The sequence below is a fragment of the Suncus etruscus genome, chromosome 8, assembly GCF_024139225.1.
Source record: "Suncus etruscus isolate mSunEtr1 chromosome 8, mSunEtr1.pri.cur, whole genome shotgun sequence".
Taxonomy (NCBI): Eukaryota; Metazoa; Chordata; class Mammalia; order Eulipotyphla; family Soricidae; genus Suncus; species Suncus etruscus.
In genome coordinates this window covers 69739316-69756777 of record NC_064855.1, presented here as the reverse complement: position 1 = coordinate 69756777, position 17462 = coordinate 69739316, and the positions used below count along the sequence as shown (strand labels likewise).

General features: G+C 34.6%; 1 protein-coding gene across 3 annotated transcripts in view; it reads left to right on the top strand.

Annotated features, from left to right (window-relative positions):
• The window catches only part of DGKH (diacylglycerol kinase eta), a 195126-nt gene that overhangs the window by 139698 nt on the left and 37966 nt on the right, over window positions 1-17462 (top strand). For all 3 annotated transcript variants that reach the window (XM_049778886.1, XM_049778885.1, XM_049778887.1), the window contains 3 exons: window positions 4331-4430; window positions 10450-10723; window positions 13034-13156. In XM_049778886.1, coding sequence (XP_049634843.1) covers window positions 4331-4430; window positions 10450-10723; window positions 13034-13156 — 497 coding nt within the window. The remainder of the gene's footprint in view (window positions 1-4330; window positions 4431-10449; window positions 10724-13033; window positions 13157-17462) is intronic.

Here is a 17462-nt window from a genome sequence, read left to right as displayed (position 1 = left end):
TGCTAAATTTGTGTTCATTTTTAAATAATCACTATAGCAACTTATTTATATATAGTGTATTATTAAGAGAATACATTTTATAATTCATTTTAAGTATTTTTATCAAAATATTTGGAGTTACTGGAGTTTAGTAAGTTCTGATTTAATGAAATATGATTATAATTTAGAAGACATTAAACTACAATTTATTATTTTTATCAATACTGTTAGGATTAGTTTATATGATAAAAGGAAAATAGAGATGAGGTTTTTAAAAATATTATTTTACAGAATATTTAATTTTATATTTTACTTTAATCCACAGTTATCAGAATTTAGTTAGTATTCCTCTGATGGAACCAAAGTCACTTTCTCATATACCAAACATCGACTGAATTCAGTTTTGAAGCATTTATTTTCTACTAATGCCAGAAATTCAATTAGAGTACGATGAGACAAACTGAAAATTTTAACTAATAAGCAAAACTGTTCTTTAGGAATCTGGCTTAGCAAAGTGATTTTATTATTATGGGTAGGGAGTAGAGAGAGAGTACAGTAAGGTTGGTTGATTGCCTTGTAAGGTGCTGACCTGGGATCCCCCTGTCACCACATGTGGTTCCTATAAGAAATGATTGATGAGCACAGAGCCAGGAATCAGCTCTGAGCACCACCAGGTGTGTCCCCAAAGCCAAAAATATATTAATGTTACAAAATTGAAGAGATATGACTGAATTTAAAATGCTTGCTTTACGTATTATCAACCCTGCTTTAATCTCTGGCACCACATTATGTCCCCCATGCTCTACCAGGAGTAGCCTCTCTACTAATCCCACCATCTTCAGCATCAGCTTCAGTGATTATCAGCATTTCAGCATCTACTGCTTTTGTAGTACTAAGAAATTACTTCCGGTTTGTTCCCGGGTTTTGGCACCAAAAAAAAAAAAATTACTTCCAGTTCTGTGCTCTGTATCGTGTCTTATGGGGCACAAGGAATCATACATGGTGCTGGGTTTCAGCTTATAGTCATCTGCATGCAAGGGAAGCATCTTAATATCTCTATTATCTCTCCAATTCACTCTATTGCTAATTTTCTTTTGTTTTAGAATCTCAAAGCAAACTTTAGCAATTGCATTTTGCATTTTGTATATATATATTGTTACAAATATAATAATAGCAATGCTTCAACATTACAACCCATATTCCATTCCCCCCAGTTATCATGGTATTATTTTAAAAATGATTTTGTTCAAATAGAAATCTAAGATTTCCATATTGAATATGAGAGATGTCTCTTTAAGACTTGTAATAGTTCTTTAGGCATAAAGAATGCTGTTCCGGCAAAACCATGCAACTTGAACTAGCTAGTCCTGCCTACAGTTAGAGGGGAAGATAAAGGAGGCATCAAGACCAAACAGGTGCAAGACTACTAGGTAGTGGGTTGGATACAGAGGGGACCACATATTCTAGCCGCCCTGGGGGTGAGGGAAGAGGAAATGGGAGGTAGGACAAAAACGGAGGGGTAGGGAGGACAATTTGGTGATGGGAATCCCCCCTGATTTTATGTAAATATGTACCTAAAATGTTATTGTCAACAATATGTAAGACACTATGATCAAAATAAAAAAAAATATAAAAAAAAGGCATAAAAAGGAAAAAAAAAAGAATGCTGTTAAGTCATGAAGGATGCACAGTAGGGGGCCAAAGCAATAACACAATGGTAGGGTATTTGCCTTGCATGCGGCTGACACAGGACAGATTCAGGTTTGTTCCCCAGCATCCCATATGGTCCTGCAAGCCTGCCAGGAGCGATTTCAGAGTGCAGAACCATGAGTAACCCCTGAGTGCTGCCAGATGTGGCCCCAAAACAAACAAACAAAAAAGATGCATGTAAAGTATCAAAATTAAAAGGGTATAACTTAATGATTATATAGTAGATACACATATGCATTCACATACACATCTGTGTAGCCCCTACCTATAAAATAAAGAATTCTTTTTGTTAATGTCACTTACTTATTAAGTGACATAATATTAGGGCAGAATATTTTAACTTGTTTGTTCATGTTTATATTCATAAAATAATATTTTCAAGTCTTATTAGCTATTTTGAATTGTTTTTAAGTTTGATATAATCCATTAAACAAATTAATACATAGGTTAAATAATGCATTTACTGTAGTGTACCAAATAATGTTTGGTTACAAATTTCTTTGACTTTGTAGTTTTATGCATTTGCATTACTAACATGAGTTGTCTTGAGAATTGGAAGGATTGGCTAACAATCCTTTGTAAAAATATGAAAGAGTGTTATTAAATAAATAAATTTTTCTGTAGACAAAGCTTTTTCAGAAAATGGGGTCATTGGGTAAATACCTTATTTTTCGGTGTATAAGATGACCCTTAAACCCATGAAAAACTTCCTAAAAGTCTTAAAAAAGTAAGTAAATTCTTAAAAGTAAGAGGGGACAGATCACTGATTCCTGAAGCTGGAATAAGTCTCAGCATGCCGTATACTGGCATATAAGACGACCCCGAATTTTTTGTTTGTTTTTGTTTTATGGCCACACCCAGTGATGCACAGGGGTTACTCCTGGCTACGCATTCAGAAATTGCCCCTACTTGGGGGACCATATGGGACACCGGGGGATTGAACTGCAGTCTTTCTTAGGCTAGTGTGCGCAGATGTCTTATGGCCTGCGCCACCTCTCTGGCCCTAGACCCCCAACTTTTAAAAGTTTTTCATTGGCTGAAAAGTTGTCTTATACACTGGAAAATAAGAATAAGATTGGCACCATTGTTATAAGACACTAGAATTTTGATTAATTAAATTTTTGCTTTTGGGCAATACACTGAGTTAAAGTATTTGTTCTCATGGATCCCTCTTGGCAGAACTGGGTAAAGGGGAGCATATATGCCAAGGATTAAGCCTTGATTAGCAATGTATAAGACAAGTCTTTCATTTTTTTAAATAGATTCTTAAATTTCATACTATATTTTTTAAATCATCTTACCTATGTATTGTTAGCACTAGATGGCTTAAATTAAATTAGTTTTCATATTACTGATTAGGTGTCTTAAGGAAAAACATAAAATAATGTATTAACAGGAGAAAAATCAATTCAATTAACAGGTTGGTTTATAGTATAATAAAACACTTCTCTTCAGTAAGGAAGTATTACAGGATAAACATATGCAAACTGTAACTAATAGTTACTAGTTAATAGTAACTCAGAGGCCATACTTTGCAGTGTGGCCACAGTATATGTAACAAATTGATCCTTGCAAGTTCTGTTATCCCAGTGCTTTTCAAATAATGGGGCATGCCCCTTTGGGGGGGCCTCGAGGCTCAGTAAAGGGGGCACATTTGACCTTGGCAAACACTGTCATAACCAGCTAAGCCCCAGGTTTATGTCTCTGTATGTCTCTGGTGCTGAGAGTTTCTGTGTCCTGCTTCAAACCCCGCTTTGAAAAGCTATGCATTACAAAACGTGCTCATTGTAGCCATTCATCCAGACATCACCTCTGATTAAAAAATCAGCTCAAATTATTTTATATATTTTTGTTTTGCAGGTTAAAGTTTTTTTAAGATAAAGATATTATTTACAGTAGCATGGGGGGCACGAAAAATGTTTTCTTCTTCCTGGGGGGCATGACAGAAAATAATTGAGAAGCACTGTGTTATCCTCATCATAGATCAGGTGCAAATGATGACAAATCCTTTTTAAATAGTTGCTACACCATTCTTCTCAGGATATGATTGAAGAAAGGTATGCCTTACTTTAAAGTAACTTTTAATTTAAATTATATAGAGTATTGTTCTTCAACCATCCATCCACAGGCATAGAATGGTGACAACCACTGATTCACTGCCTCAGATGTGACTGTGGGTCTGTCTGCAGGACAGTTGCAGGCCCGAAGGTTTGAAAAGGTGCAGTGGTCCTCAAACTATGGCCCGTGGGCCACATATTGTATTTGTATCTGTTTTGTTTCTTCATTGCAAAATAAGACATATGCAGTGTGCATAAGAATTCGTTCATAAGTTTTGTTTTTACTATAGTCAGACCCTCCAATGGTCTGAGGGACAGTGAACTGGCCCCCTGTTTAAAAAGTTTGAGGACCCCTGGTAGAGAAACATGACATAGAGCAAGCTTTTTCATGTGTTGACATAACACTCAGCATTTCTTTTATTTATTAGGACTTAAACTTAAGCTATGCCGTAGAAAGAGGCATACATTTATATACAAGTGATCCTGGTATCTTTACAGTGTGCCCAATTGTGCTTATATTTAACCATGCTTATAAATCTGTGCAAATCAATAGGGTAACTGAATTACATGATTTTTCTTCAAAGGATACTGTGCGACACTGTAAAGGACTTTGTGGCCAAGATAGAGAAGTCACATGAAAAAACATTGGAAAATGCTGTTGTTGCAGAAGCTGTGGCCAGTAAAGTAAGAGGGACAGGTCTGGGGCATCATTTTTTTTTTCATTAACCAACTTGAGATTGAACTGTATTTTATGGGTTAATGATTTGTTTTCTTGCTGACACATCATCAATCAAGGGAAAGTTACTTTTGAATTAGATGTGGTATAAGGGTTCAAAAATTATGTTTTATGTTAATCCTTTAAGTAGATAATATATGAATATAATTAATATCTTAATGTAGTTTTCCTTTAATTCTTTAACACTGTAAGAAAACTACATTATACTAAAAACCTTCTACAATATGAATTTTGTAACTCAGTTCTCTTTTGTGGTTGTTGAATGGCCTCTTATAGAAGCACAGTAGTGACTTTTGGGCAGCCTATGTCCTGATGACTCCTGGGAGAGGAATTGTTTACAGGCACTTTTTAGGGTTTCATTCCCTTCTAGCCTCCATGGTTACATTGACTATAGAGAAGGAAGGTCATTGACCCCTGTCATGTTGCTCTTTCTTTCAATTACTTTTTGTTTATATACTTTTTCTCTTCATGAGCTTTCTAAAATAACAGTTTACAGAATCATAGGAGCTTCTGTCTTTGCTTTCATATTCTCATGACAGGGCATTCTTACAAAAGGCTTGGCTGGAACTCTGGAACTTGCAAAGGCTTGATCACCCCCAGGAACCCTGCTGTCTGCAACAATTGAGTTGAATGAAAGGAAGAGAAAATAGAAAAGAGCCTAAAATTTTAGCCTCTTTCTATTGTTTTTCTATTCTGGGAGAGCTTCAGAAATTAGAAAGCCTCTCTAACTATTATTTTCTCTAAAATATTTCGACTATAACTTTGTCTTGACATATATCAAAGATAAATACATGAGAGAAGAAAGAACTAAAAATTGTGTGTAGATAGAAGGCATTTTAGGCAGTAGCATTAGCAACTTCTGTCTTGATGTTTCTGTAGCCCCAGTAACTCAGGAAAAGCCAAAAGAAGTCAGAGCCAAGCGCTTGTTATTCTGCCTGTCTTCTTTTTCTTTTAAAGTTTCCTTTGAATGAATATTTCACTGAGCACTATTCATGCCTTAAAAACTAAAGTTTGGTTTTACAAATGAGACAGTAGCCTCACTTTAAGTTTATAATGTTCAAAATAGTATTATAAGTTGATTTTAAAAAAAAAAAGGAGCAAGAAAAAGCTTATGTGTGGCTGGAGACCTAGTACAGTGAGTAAGGTGTTTGTAGTGCAGATTTCTGACCTGGGTTTAAACCTCAGCACTACATATTGTGCCCCTGAGCAGCACAGACGTGCGAGTAAGACATTGCCAATTGTGACCCCAAAACAAAACAAAAATAATAATCAAGATAGGAGTATTGGGGCCTGAGTACAGTGGGTAGAATGTTTGCTTTGCACATGGCTGACTGGGTTGGCTGACCTGAGTTTGATCCCTGCCATCTTGTATGGTCTCTCAAGGCTGCCAGGAGTATTTTCTGAGTGCAGAGCCAGGAGGAGCATTTTCTGCTGTGCCTCCCAAAGGTACAACATTTTTAGCATGTTTTTATATATTGTAAATTTTTGCAACATGTCACTTTATATTTTCTCTTAAAAAATAGAGGCACAGGGGCCCAATGATAGCATAGCAGTAGGGAGTTTGCCTTGCAAGCAGCCAACCCAGGACAGATGATGGTTCGAATTCTAGCATCTCATATGGTCCCCCGAGCCTGCCAGGGGCAATTTCTGAGCACAGAGCCAGGAGTAACCCCTGAGTGCTACCAGGAGTGATCCAAAAGCCAAAAAATAAAATGATGTACAAAGGACTTGTACTTATAAAATGAGACCTGAATGAGTCTGGAAGTATTTATGTAAGAAATGTGCTTTATAAAATTATGAACTTTTTAGTATATTATTTTTCAGAAGCATAATTTATAATTAATACTCAACAAATGATGAGTAAAATATGGACAAATTATATCTGTTTTGCCATATGTATTTTATTATTGATTTATTATTGGCTTACATTTTTGTGTAATTTAAGGGATTGGTTTTTACAGCTCTTTACATGTATAATTCTCACTGTACCTGCCACCAAAGTTCCAGTACCAAAAAAGGTTTGGTATTCTTTCCTCCTGCCTTTTTTTCTTTCTCTTCGGTAGCCAACATAAATTTTGCCAAGTTAGTTTTGCTTTTTGTCAGTTTGATTGTGCTAGTACATTCATACTTTGATGAACTAATCTGATAATTGTTGGTGATTATTTCACTTAGCATAATTATTTCAAATTCTATCTACTTTCCCACCCAGAGGGCACAATCTCATCATTAAAAGACCAGAGTAATATTCCACTGAGTATATATATAGCATATTCTTTGTATGGTTATCTGTTAATGGACATTTTGGCTAATTCCATGTTTTGTCTATTTTGCTTAATGCTGCAATTAAGAGAAGGGTGTAATTATTTTTTTGAACTAGAGTTTTTATATCCTTAAAAGTCTAGAAGTGATATTCCTGGATCATAAGAAGTTTCTTTCTTAAAAATTGTTGAAAGGAAATTCCATAATATAGAGGCTACAACCAACTTACACTGCAGCCAGTAATGTATCATATTTCCTTTTCTCCATATCCTCACCCACAATAATGTTCAGGCTCGTATGTTTGTTGTGTGAGGTGAAATCTCTCTAGAATTTGTTATTGTCGGTTGTGTGAGGTGAAATCTGCAGAATTTGCTTTACATTTCCCTCATAAATTGTGATGTTGAACATTTTTGTATCTGTGGGCCTTCTGTATGCATAATTTTAAAAAAGTGCTTTATGTCATTTATTGTAGTTAACTTCTTGTTACTTATTTTGAATATCAACCCCCTTTAAGATGCCTGAAGTACATATTTTTCTCCCAGTTGCTAAGTTGTTTTCATTTTTTTGTAGTACCATAGTTTCATTTGCTATATAGAAGTTTTTTTTAATATTTTTATTCCTACTTTTGTTTCTATTTCTACTTGAATTGCATTTCTAATACATCACTTGATGTTAAGGCCCTGTAATATACTAACTAAAATTTCTTCTGTATTTTTGTGATTTTTCAGTTTAATAACTAAGATTTCAAAAGTTAGTTAACTTTTATATGGTGTTAGTGAACAGGTTTCTTTATTTTTGCATGCAATTATCCAGTTTTCTTAACATTTTGTTAAAGAGACTTTAATTTTTCCATTGTGTGTATTTGTCTCCTTTATCATAGGTTAGATGTCTGCATATATATGGTTTTATTTCTTTGATAAGTCTATCTGTTTTTGTTCTGAATCCAAATGATTTGAATTCTTATTGCTTTGTAATATAATAAAATTCATTTTTCCTTTCCAGAAAAGTTTTGTCTATGTGGACTTTTTGTTTACCAAAAGCATTTTATAATCAGTTGTTCTATTTTCTTGAGAAATTATATTAATATCTTCTGGGGTAAGAGCCTCCTAACTGTCTGGGAATCCAGTGGCCACTCTTGGCACCATACAGCCTATCAGAACAGATGGTTCAGTGCCAAGCCCAGGGATGTGGCACTGCTTGAGCTCAGCAGTGCCAAGAAAGAACATCAGGACCTTCTCTGAAATGCTAGTGGCAGTGTGTGCTTCCTTTCTTCTATTTACTCCCAGGGTATTTATCTTTTTTGTTTTGTTTTGTTTTGTTTTGGAGCCACAGCTGGTCGTGTTCAAGGGTTACTCCTGGCTCTGTGCTCAGAATAACTCCTTGTAGGCTCAGGGGACCCTATGGGATGCCGGGACTCAAACCTGGGTCAGCCATGTGCAAGGCAAATGTTCTATCACCTGTGCTATTGCTCTAACTGGCTCTTTCTTTTTGATGCTATTGTAAATGGGAGTATTTTCTAACTTTTTAAAGAAGCTTTCCTCCTCTTCATTGTCTGCCTGTAAAACAGAGCATACTTGGGGCTAGGGGCACTTGCCTTGCAGGCAGCCGACCCAGGACGATGGTGGTTCGAATCCCAGCATTCCAAATGGTCCCCCGAGACTGCCAGGAGCGATTTCTGAGCATAGAGCCAGGAGTAACCCCTGAGTGCCGCCAGGTGTGACCCCAAACAAACAAACAAACAAAAAAACCAGCATACTCATTGGTATTAATTTGGTATCTTGTCACCTTAAAAAACCAATATTTTTGTGTGTGGAGTCCAGGATTTTCTATGTATATTATTGTAGCATCTACAAATTGGAATAATTTTACTTTTTTCCGATTTGAATTTCATTTATATCTTTTTTGTTGTTGCTGTTTTGTTGTTGTTGTTGTTCTTTTTTTGGGGGGTCGCAGCGCTCAGGGGTTACTCCTGGCTCTCCACTCAGAAATCGCTCCTTGCAGGCTCGGGGTACCTAATATGGGATGTCGGAACTCGAACCACCGTCCTTCTGCATGCAAGGCAAATGCCCCACCACCATGCTATCTCTTTGGCCTCTCCTTTTATATCTTTTATATTGTTTTGCAATTTTAAAAACTATATTGAAAAGTAGCAGTGAAAATGAACTTGAATCCTTGTCTAACTACAGGTTTTTTAGGAAAAAGGTTTAAGTTTTCCAGTGTTGAGTATGATCCAAGTTATGTGTTTGTCATTTATAGTTTGTTTATGAGGTATGTTTATCCCATTCCCAACTTACTGAGTATATTTTATTCTAAATTAATTTCATTGACTCTTCACTTGCTTCTTTAAGTATTTATTGTTAAGATTTTCTTTTTGCCACATTTTTTCTTTAATAATGTGGTATACTAAATTAATTGTGTATGATGAATACTTCTTTTCATTCTTAGGGTGAATTGTACTTGGTCATGATAAATAATTTATTGATAGAATGTTGTATTTGACTTGAAAAGATTTTTTGGGGGGATGTTAGTATCTGTACTGATCAGATACTAATCTTTTGTTTACTTTTTATATTCAATTCTATCTGGCTTGGGCATCGAAGTGAGACTGATCTCAGAGACTGTACTTGTGATTGTCCCACCCTTATTTAAATTTTGAAAAAGTTTGAGCAAGATGGGTATTAGTTCTTCTGTGAAAATTTTATAAAATTTACTGATGAAAGTTAGCTCGTTTTGAGATTTTGTTTGCAAAGAGACTCATGATTGCTGTTTCCATTTCTGTACTTGGAATGTATCTGTTCCAACTGTCTATGTCTTTCGCTCTTGAAAGGTTGTTTAATTCTGAAAAAATTTCCATTTCTTTTGGGGTTTCCAGTTTGTCTGCATATAGATGTTTTTCTTTTCACATAATACTTTGTATTTATGCATTATCTGTTATGTTTGACCCCTTAAATCTTTTGTTTTCTAACTAGGATGTTCTCCTTTTTTCAAAAAAAAAAAAATCTTTGGTGATCCTACTATAGGAGTTACCAATTTTATTTGGTCTGAGTTTGGCCTGAGTTTTGGCTCTGTTTCTCCTTCTTGTTTCTCAAATATAAGAAATTGTAAAATTGTCTATCTGATATTTTATCTGTATTCATGTTTGACTTATATTGTGGTGAACTTGCCTTTGTACAAACTCTTGCTGTATTCTGATAGCTTTCATTTGCTTTCTGTTGTTCAACAGGTATTCCCCCCCCCCATTAGATTTCTTCATTGACTTAAAAATTATTGAGAAGCATGTTTAGGCTCTACTTGTCCAAAAATTTTTTTCTATTTTCTTTTTAAAGTTCTAGTCTCATGTCATTCTGACAAAAATAGTTAACGTGTTTTTAATCTTCACATATTTATTAAGAATTCTTTTGTATTCTAACATATATCTACCCTGAAGAATATTCATTGTGGGACCAGAAAGATAATACAGCTGGTAGGGTGCTTGCCTTACATGCAACAATCCTGTTCTATCCCTGGCACCCTACATGGTCCCCTGAGCCCCACGAGGAGTGATTCCTGAATGCAGAGCCAGGCCTAAGTCCCTAGCACTATCAGTGTGACCCATCACCAAAAATAGAATGTTGGAAAGAACACTGTATGCAATTATTTGGGGAAGGAATATATTGTAAATTTTCACCTCTATGAAATAGAGATTCATGACTATTTTTGTCTTCTTAGTGTTCCATCCTAAATGAGAAGCTTGAACAGCTGCTCCAGTCTTTACACACAGATCCCCAGGCTGGCCCAGTTCTCCCTGGGACCAACCCTGTCATCATTGAAGAAGAACCTGTGGAATCTTCAAGTGAAGATTCTTTGTGTGAAAGCAAGGAACAGCTCATAGACGATGCTACAAAGCTATCCTCCCAGAAAGTAGCCAAACCAAAGGAGATAATGCTGCGAGCGAACAGTTTAAAGAAAGCAGTGAGGCAAGTCATTGAAGAAGTCGGAAAAGGTACACATGAGCACGATTTTGAAAAAGTTAGCAGTGTTAATGTGAGTCAGTGGAACATCCTCTTGATCAGACTGGACACATTTAATTTTTTTTAAGGACAAGATAGTACAAAAAAACCATTAAACAATAATGTGCTGTGCCCTGTTAACTACTTTAGTAATATGGATCACCATTGTAATAAAGCACAAATTAAATCTCAGGGAGAAAGTATAAAATAAATCCTGAGCTAAAATAAAAAATGAATTTAAATAACATTTCTGAAACTTTAAGTACTTTTACTTCATTTGAATCTTTTCAAATTCACCTTCCTTCCCTTCCTCCCTTGTTTGTCTTACTCTCCTTTTTCTCCTCCTCTGGGACTCTTGTCCAACTTGACTGGATTTGTCAACACTAGAATCCAGTAATGTACCAGCAGCGATGAGTTACTGCTCAGAACTGGAAGTATTCAAGGGACCAGACAGTGTGAGACATAGAATCAGGGCCTTGCACATGCAGGTCTTGCACCCCGATGATCCTGGAGCTATTTCCCCAACCACTTTTGAATTCTTAAGGAAATAAAACCTATAAACTATGTTGAAAACTACATTTCAATTAATTTTAAAGTTTATCTTTAAATAATTTAATTTAATAAAAATAATTTAATAATTAATAATAAAATCATTTTATTAATCATTAAATTAAACTAATCATCAATATCACCATAAAAATTATTTAATAATATGTAATATTATATTAGATAATACAACAAATGAATATTTAATAATAAACCATTAAATAGGGATTTAATAATTAATAATTAAATTTACTTTAAATATTAATTGATATTTTAAATATTAAGACACCATATTTACATAATTGCTTATAGTTAAATTAGGCATACAATTTCCAACACTGATTTCTATCACCAGTATCAGCTTCCCTCCACCAGTTGTCCACAGGTTCTCTTCAACTCCCAGCCTGCCTCCTTGGCAGGCATTTTTAAAATTTTGTTGCTCTAGCTTGAGTCTCATGCGTACTGTATTGCTGTCTCTGTAATTTTGATACTTAGATGTACCTTTACACCATTGATGTCCCCAAGGTCCCTGGTTCCTACATCTGTTACCTCACATCCATCTGTTTTTACTCCTCCCCTTGCTTTCTTTCCTTCCCCATCTTTCTTATTTCTTTAATCTAGGATCAAGGGTATTCTGGCTATACCCTTCCTCCCTTTTAATACTTTGCATTCTCATTTTTTGTCGTTTTGTGTTTGTGTTTTTGTTTTTTGGGCCACACCTGTTGATGCTCAGGGTTTACTCCTGGTGATGCGCTCACAAATCACTCCTGGCTTGGAGGGACGTCGGGGGATTGAACTGCAGTCCATCTGGTCTAGTGCTTGCAAGGCCTTACCTCTAGTGCCACCGCTTCGGCCCCTGCATTCTCATTTTTAATTTGTATTTTCTAATTGTTTACATTGCTTTTTTAAGGGTTTATAATGAGTGCATAGAGATAGATAGCACAGGAGGTATTTTCTTTGCCTTACATATTGTGCACCTCTGTTCTCATCACCAGCATTAAATATGGTCCTCTTTTGTAGAAGAGCACTCCTTAGTCCAGAACCAGAAATAGCCACTAAGCACTGCTGTTTGTGTCCCAAACCCCAGTCCCAAGAGTTTATAACAATTCTACTGTATTTTAATTTTTATATTATTATAATGTTTATATCCTATTCTCAGAATTTTTTGACAGTCAACTATAAAGATAATTTTATATAATTTTTATAATTTAAATATTATAACTCAATTAGACTTGTATGTCATACTCTAAAGTTTTTACATATATTTTCTTTTAATAGCAGTATATTGGGGCCTAATGTGATAGTTCTGCAGGTAGGGCATTTGCCTTGCACACAGCCAATCTGTTCTTGATCCCTTGCACCCTGTAGGGTCCTTTGTGCACCATCAGAAGTGTTTCCTGAGTGCAGCACCAGGAGTTATTCCTTGAGCATTGCCAGATGTGGCCCCAAAACAAAACAAAACAGTATACTTTTGACAGTTTTATTTAGATATTTTGACTGGAGATTACAACCAGGGCCTCCACTTTGGGGCATCTATTATCTATACTATTCTGGAGCCACATCCCTGATCTATTTAATATTATAATCTTTAGATTTATAGACATTACCTCAATATTTATTATTTTACTATTTATTTATGAGTGTAATTTTCTTGGTTTCTGTTTTATTTTCCTCACTTAAACATATATTGATATTTATAAATTTTATTTTTACTTGTCCAATCTTGTTTTTTTGTTGTTGTTGTTTTTTTACAAAAGTGGTAGATGACCAGACAGTCCAACCTGGTGAACCAGTTATTCCATCATTTGAATATGATAGTACAGAAACAGATGACTCTAAGGACGAACCGAAAGATGATGATTCAAAAGAGTCACTAACTGGTAAGAAAATTATGATAAAATTATCTTGGGATTTAAAGAAAATGTAATTTTGTTTCAAGTTTGGAAAGTATCAGTTTGAAAAAGGCTGTATTCTTTACAAAGCTTTTTGAGATTTATTGTAAGGTGTAAAAGTAGCACTATTTAGACTATTGTCAAGAACTCTTCCTACCATCTTTATCATATAATCTAAAGTACAACAATAACCAAGGTATTCTATACCAAAGAACATTTAAAATCTTAATTCAAAAAAATAAAAATGTAAGAAAGTCCTAAATACAAATAGTCTAACCTATTAGTAAACAGTCCTTTAAGAATAATGTGAAAGCTCCAGTTTGCATACTTTTTGGCATTTAAATTATTTGATAGACCCTTGATTGACACTGACCATTCTAGATGGTTGATATACCTTCTGCTGAATTAATGCTTTAAAGTCATAGGGCTTCAGTCATTTCTTTGTTGTAGTAATTTTTGTGAGAGAGTTTGCAAGTAAAGTTCCTTAAAGAATTTCTCTACATTTTCATTTGAATTGGGAATGAATTTACATGTAATAGTTTATATTGTATAAGAAAAAGAGATTTTCTAGATAAAGTCAGAAATGAAAATGCTAAGAAAATGACAATATGAAAAGAATTATATATTAAATAATATAATTAGTGAAAAGTCAATATCTTATAACTGCAATTATTACATTTGTGCATTACTTTGAATAAGTTGTTATTTCCTTAGCAGATTATTTTAATTTTCTATGGCTACTTTTTATAAAATTTACCTACTTGACATTGTACTTTCTTGTTGTTAATATCAGTAAAGTGCCTAGAATAGAGTTTAGTACAAATTATTATATGAGTGTTTGCAGACATTATCATATATATTTTCCACTGCTCCTAATTATATTAACTTTGAAAGAATTGTCTTTGTTTTTCTAATTCTTTATTTTAGACCTTGCAGACATCAGGGAGCTAGTATTTGATGATGGTATATGTTATGGCCTTAGTTCATTGTGGCTTTTTCTTAGTTCCAACTAGCAAACATAGGCATTTTAACGTTTCATGCTCCTATTGTATAATAAAATCCAGTGAATGCATATTTTCCCTTGACAGGAATCATTGAGCCTATGGACCAATAATTTTTATTTATTTTTTTAAAATAATATCTTTATTTAAGCACCATGATAACAAACATGTTTGTAGTTGGGCTTTAGTTATTAAAAAGACTACCCCCCCCTTCACCAGTGCAACCTTCCTACCACCTATGTCCCCCATCTTCCCCACACCCTGCCTGTTTTCAAGAAAGGTATTTTATTTCTCTCACTCTACCATTGTCATGATAGTTGTTAGAGTAGTTATTTCTCTAACTGCACTCACCACTCTCTGTGGTAAGCTTCATATCATGGACCATGGATCAATCATTTTTAGTATAGTCTATTTTTTTTAGAATGGAAATTGTAATGCTTTTACATTGTCCAGAAATTTACAGAACCCATTTTTTTTTCAGTAACTCAGTAAAAGACAGTAAAAAATATATGTATTAATTATTCATATCAGTTGGGCTTTGAAAATCATGCTCGTATATCAATTTATTTTACACATTGAAATTATTATCATTATTGTTACTTTTGAATCACCATTAATTACTTGCAGAATTGTTTATGATTTAATTTCTGGCATACAAAATCATAACCAGTCACTTCACTAGTGTTTCCTTCCACCCATGTCCCCAGTTTTCTTCCTAATTTCAGCCTGCTTCTATAGTAAGCACACTTTTCCCCGATAGGCACTGTAATCTACAACATTGTTACTAATAGAATATCATGTATATATTATTTTTTTGGGGGGGCACACCCGTTTGATGCTCAGGGATTACTCCTGGCTAAACGCTCAGAAGTTGCCCCTGGCTTGGGGGGGACCATGTGGGATGCCGGGGGATCCAACCACGGTCCTTCCTTGGCTAGCGCTTGCAAGGCAGACACCTTACCTCTAGCGCCACCTTGCCAGCCCCATGTATATATTACTTAACCACCTTTATTCCCCCTACCCTTCTATCATGAGCAAGTGGTAGTGACATTTGTTATTGTTTTAAATAATAAAAATAATACTTATTTTATTATTTTTAACAGAAAATAGTGAAACAGAAATGGAACTAATTAAAAATCTTTAAGATAGTTCCTAATAGAGAGATGGAATGTTTTTTGTTTTAATTTAATGTACTTTATGTAAAGAACATGTATCACATAGCTGACATAGCAGGTGATAATGCATTTGTTACCAGATAAGTGAGACACAGATTATTTTAAAAAAAAAAGGGAAAAAAAAAGAAAGAAAGAAAAAGAAGAAAATAAAGAAATAAAAAAATCACAGCAACAAGCAAATTTGTGAAAATCATTGTATCTTCAATGAGGTCAAGTCATTGTTAGAAGGTTTAGTAAGCTCTTGTTCCTAGTAGATTGTTCTGTTACTTTGTTTCTGAATATTAGGTGTCTTCAGAGAAACATTGGCATCTAGATTGTTTTGTTCCTATGAGGATGACAGTATTAAACAAAAATGGAGTTATCAGGAATTCCAAGCACTACTGCTGACACTATGACTTTTGTGGGGGCATGTTTTTAGCTGCCAGGGCTTCTGGAAGTACAGGATGTCAGGGGTGGGTGCCTGCACTTACTTCAAAAATGTCTTGGTATTATCAGCCCACATACTGGCATACTTGGGGTTTTGGCCATAGTGGCTCTCTCTGCATAGAGGCATTGTGAAGTGGGGAAGCAGGGCAATTGGATTTCTACAATATCTGTGGTGTTTGTGGGTGATAGGTGCAGCAGACGTGACTTCAGCAGGGTGGGGACTTGGCTTGCCTTCTCCACCCAAAAGTTGATACTTCAGTTGTGTGGCCAGTTTTCATGATTTGGTTTTTACCTCTTTCAAGAACAAAGTATGTCTATGGAGCTGGCTGGGTGCAGACATGGCAAATGAGTTTGTCTACATTCCATTTTTAAGTTCAAATTGATATTTTAAGTTCAAATTGATATTTATTGAGCTTTGTTTTTTTCCCTTAAATTCATAGACATAAAAATCAGTATTATAACAAACATTCATTGATTATGTTAACAGTGACATCTGCAGACCTTCGTGAAATTCTAAATGATTCATTTAAAGCAGTAATTTTGCATATGTTATTTCATTATATTGAGGTTATTCTGCCAGGTGGCAGCTATTAAATGGTACTGAGTACATATTTCATGTCATCTTCTCTGTTTCTTTCATTTTTCTATGATAATGTCCCAAAAGTCTCTATGAATCTTTAACTTGATTTCAAGATTTTTAAAAAATATTTAAAAAAATATCCCACTTTGAACAGAATTCTTTAAATATTTTGGTATCAATTTATATTACTCATCCTAATACTTTGTATGTTATAATGATCACCCAGCACTGAAGTATTATATGAATATTATATAAAACCTTGTCTCCTGTTTCTATGCAAATGTTTTCTGAACCTGATTATCATGGTCTGCACTCGATCTAACATTCTCTCAAAATCTTTGAAAGCTTAATCCTATCATCTTAAATAATTATTTTTGGGTATGGGAGCCATAGCCCACTATGATCAAGCCTTATTCTGATTCTGTTTTCTAGTATCAATTTTGGTGGTGTTTGTGGAACTGTTTTTGACACAGGGATTGAACATGGGTCAGTTATGTGCAATGCAGGCGCCTTACCCACTATATTGTCTTTCTGGTGCATCTTAAATTTATTTTATCTGGAATTTGATCAGCAGTCCTTGTATGTTTTTCTCTATTAAAATGTTAATCTATGCTAGATAAATGTGACATTCTTATACTGTATATTGCTTGATAATTTCTAAGATAATGCCTCTCTTTTGATAGTTTTTCTTTATACTTCCATTGTAATTTTTAGAAACTTCTAAAATATGCAGATTAGAGCTATATATATTGACACTAAAACATAGACTTTAATGGAACAAAATTTGATTTAATTTTTGGCTATTAATCAAACTCAGTGAAAATAAGTGTTTCTGTACTATATAATTACCATTTTTAATCATACTATCCCACCAGTTATATGATCATTTACTTATGTGACAATTAAGCCTAGACAATGCTGTATGCAGCAGGCCAATATGTTCAGTGAGATGTTATACTCAAGAAAAATCGAGAATGATTAATTTAGCTCTCTGCAGTGGTGCAGCAGTCTTGGTTATGAGGACGTGACCAATGAGCTTTTTAATCAAAGGTGAATATCAAAAAGTTGTTTTTAGTTATCAAAATATCTTTAGGCTTTCCATTTGTCAAAAA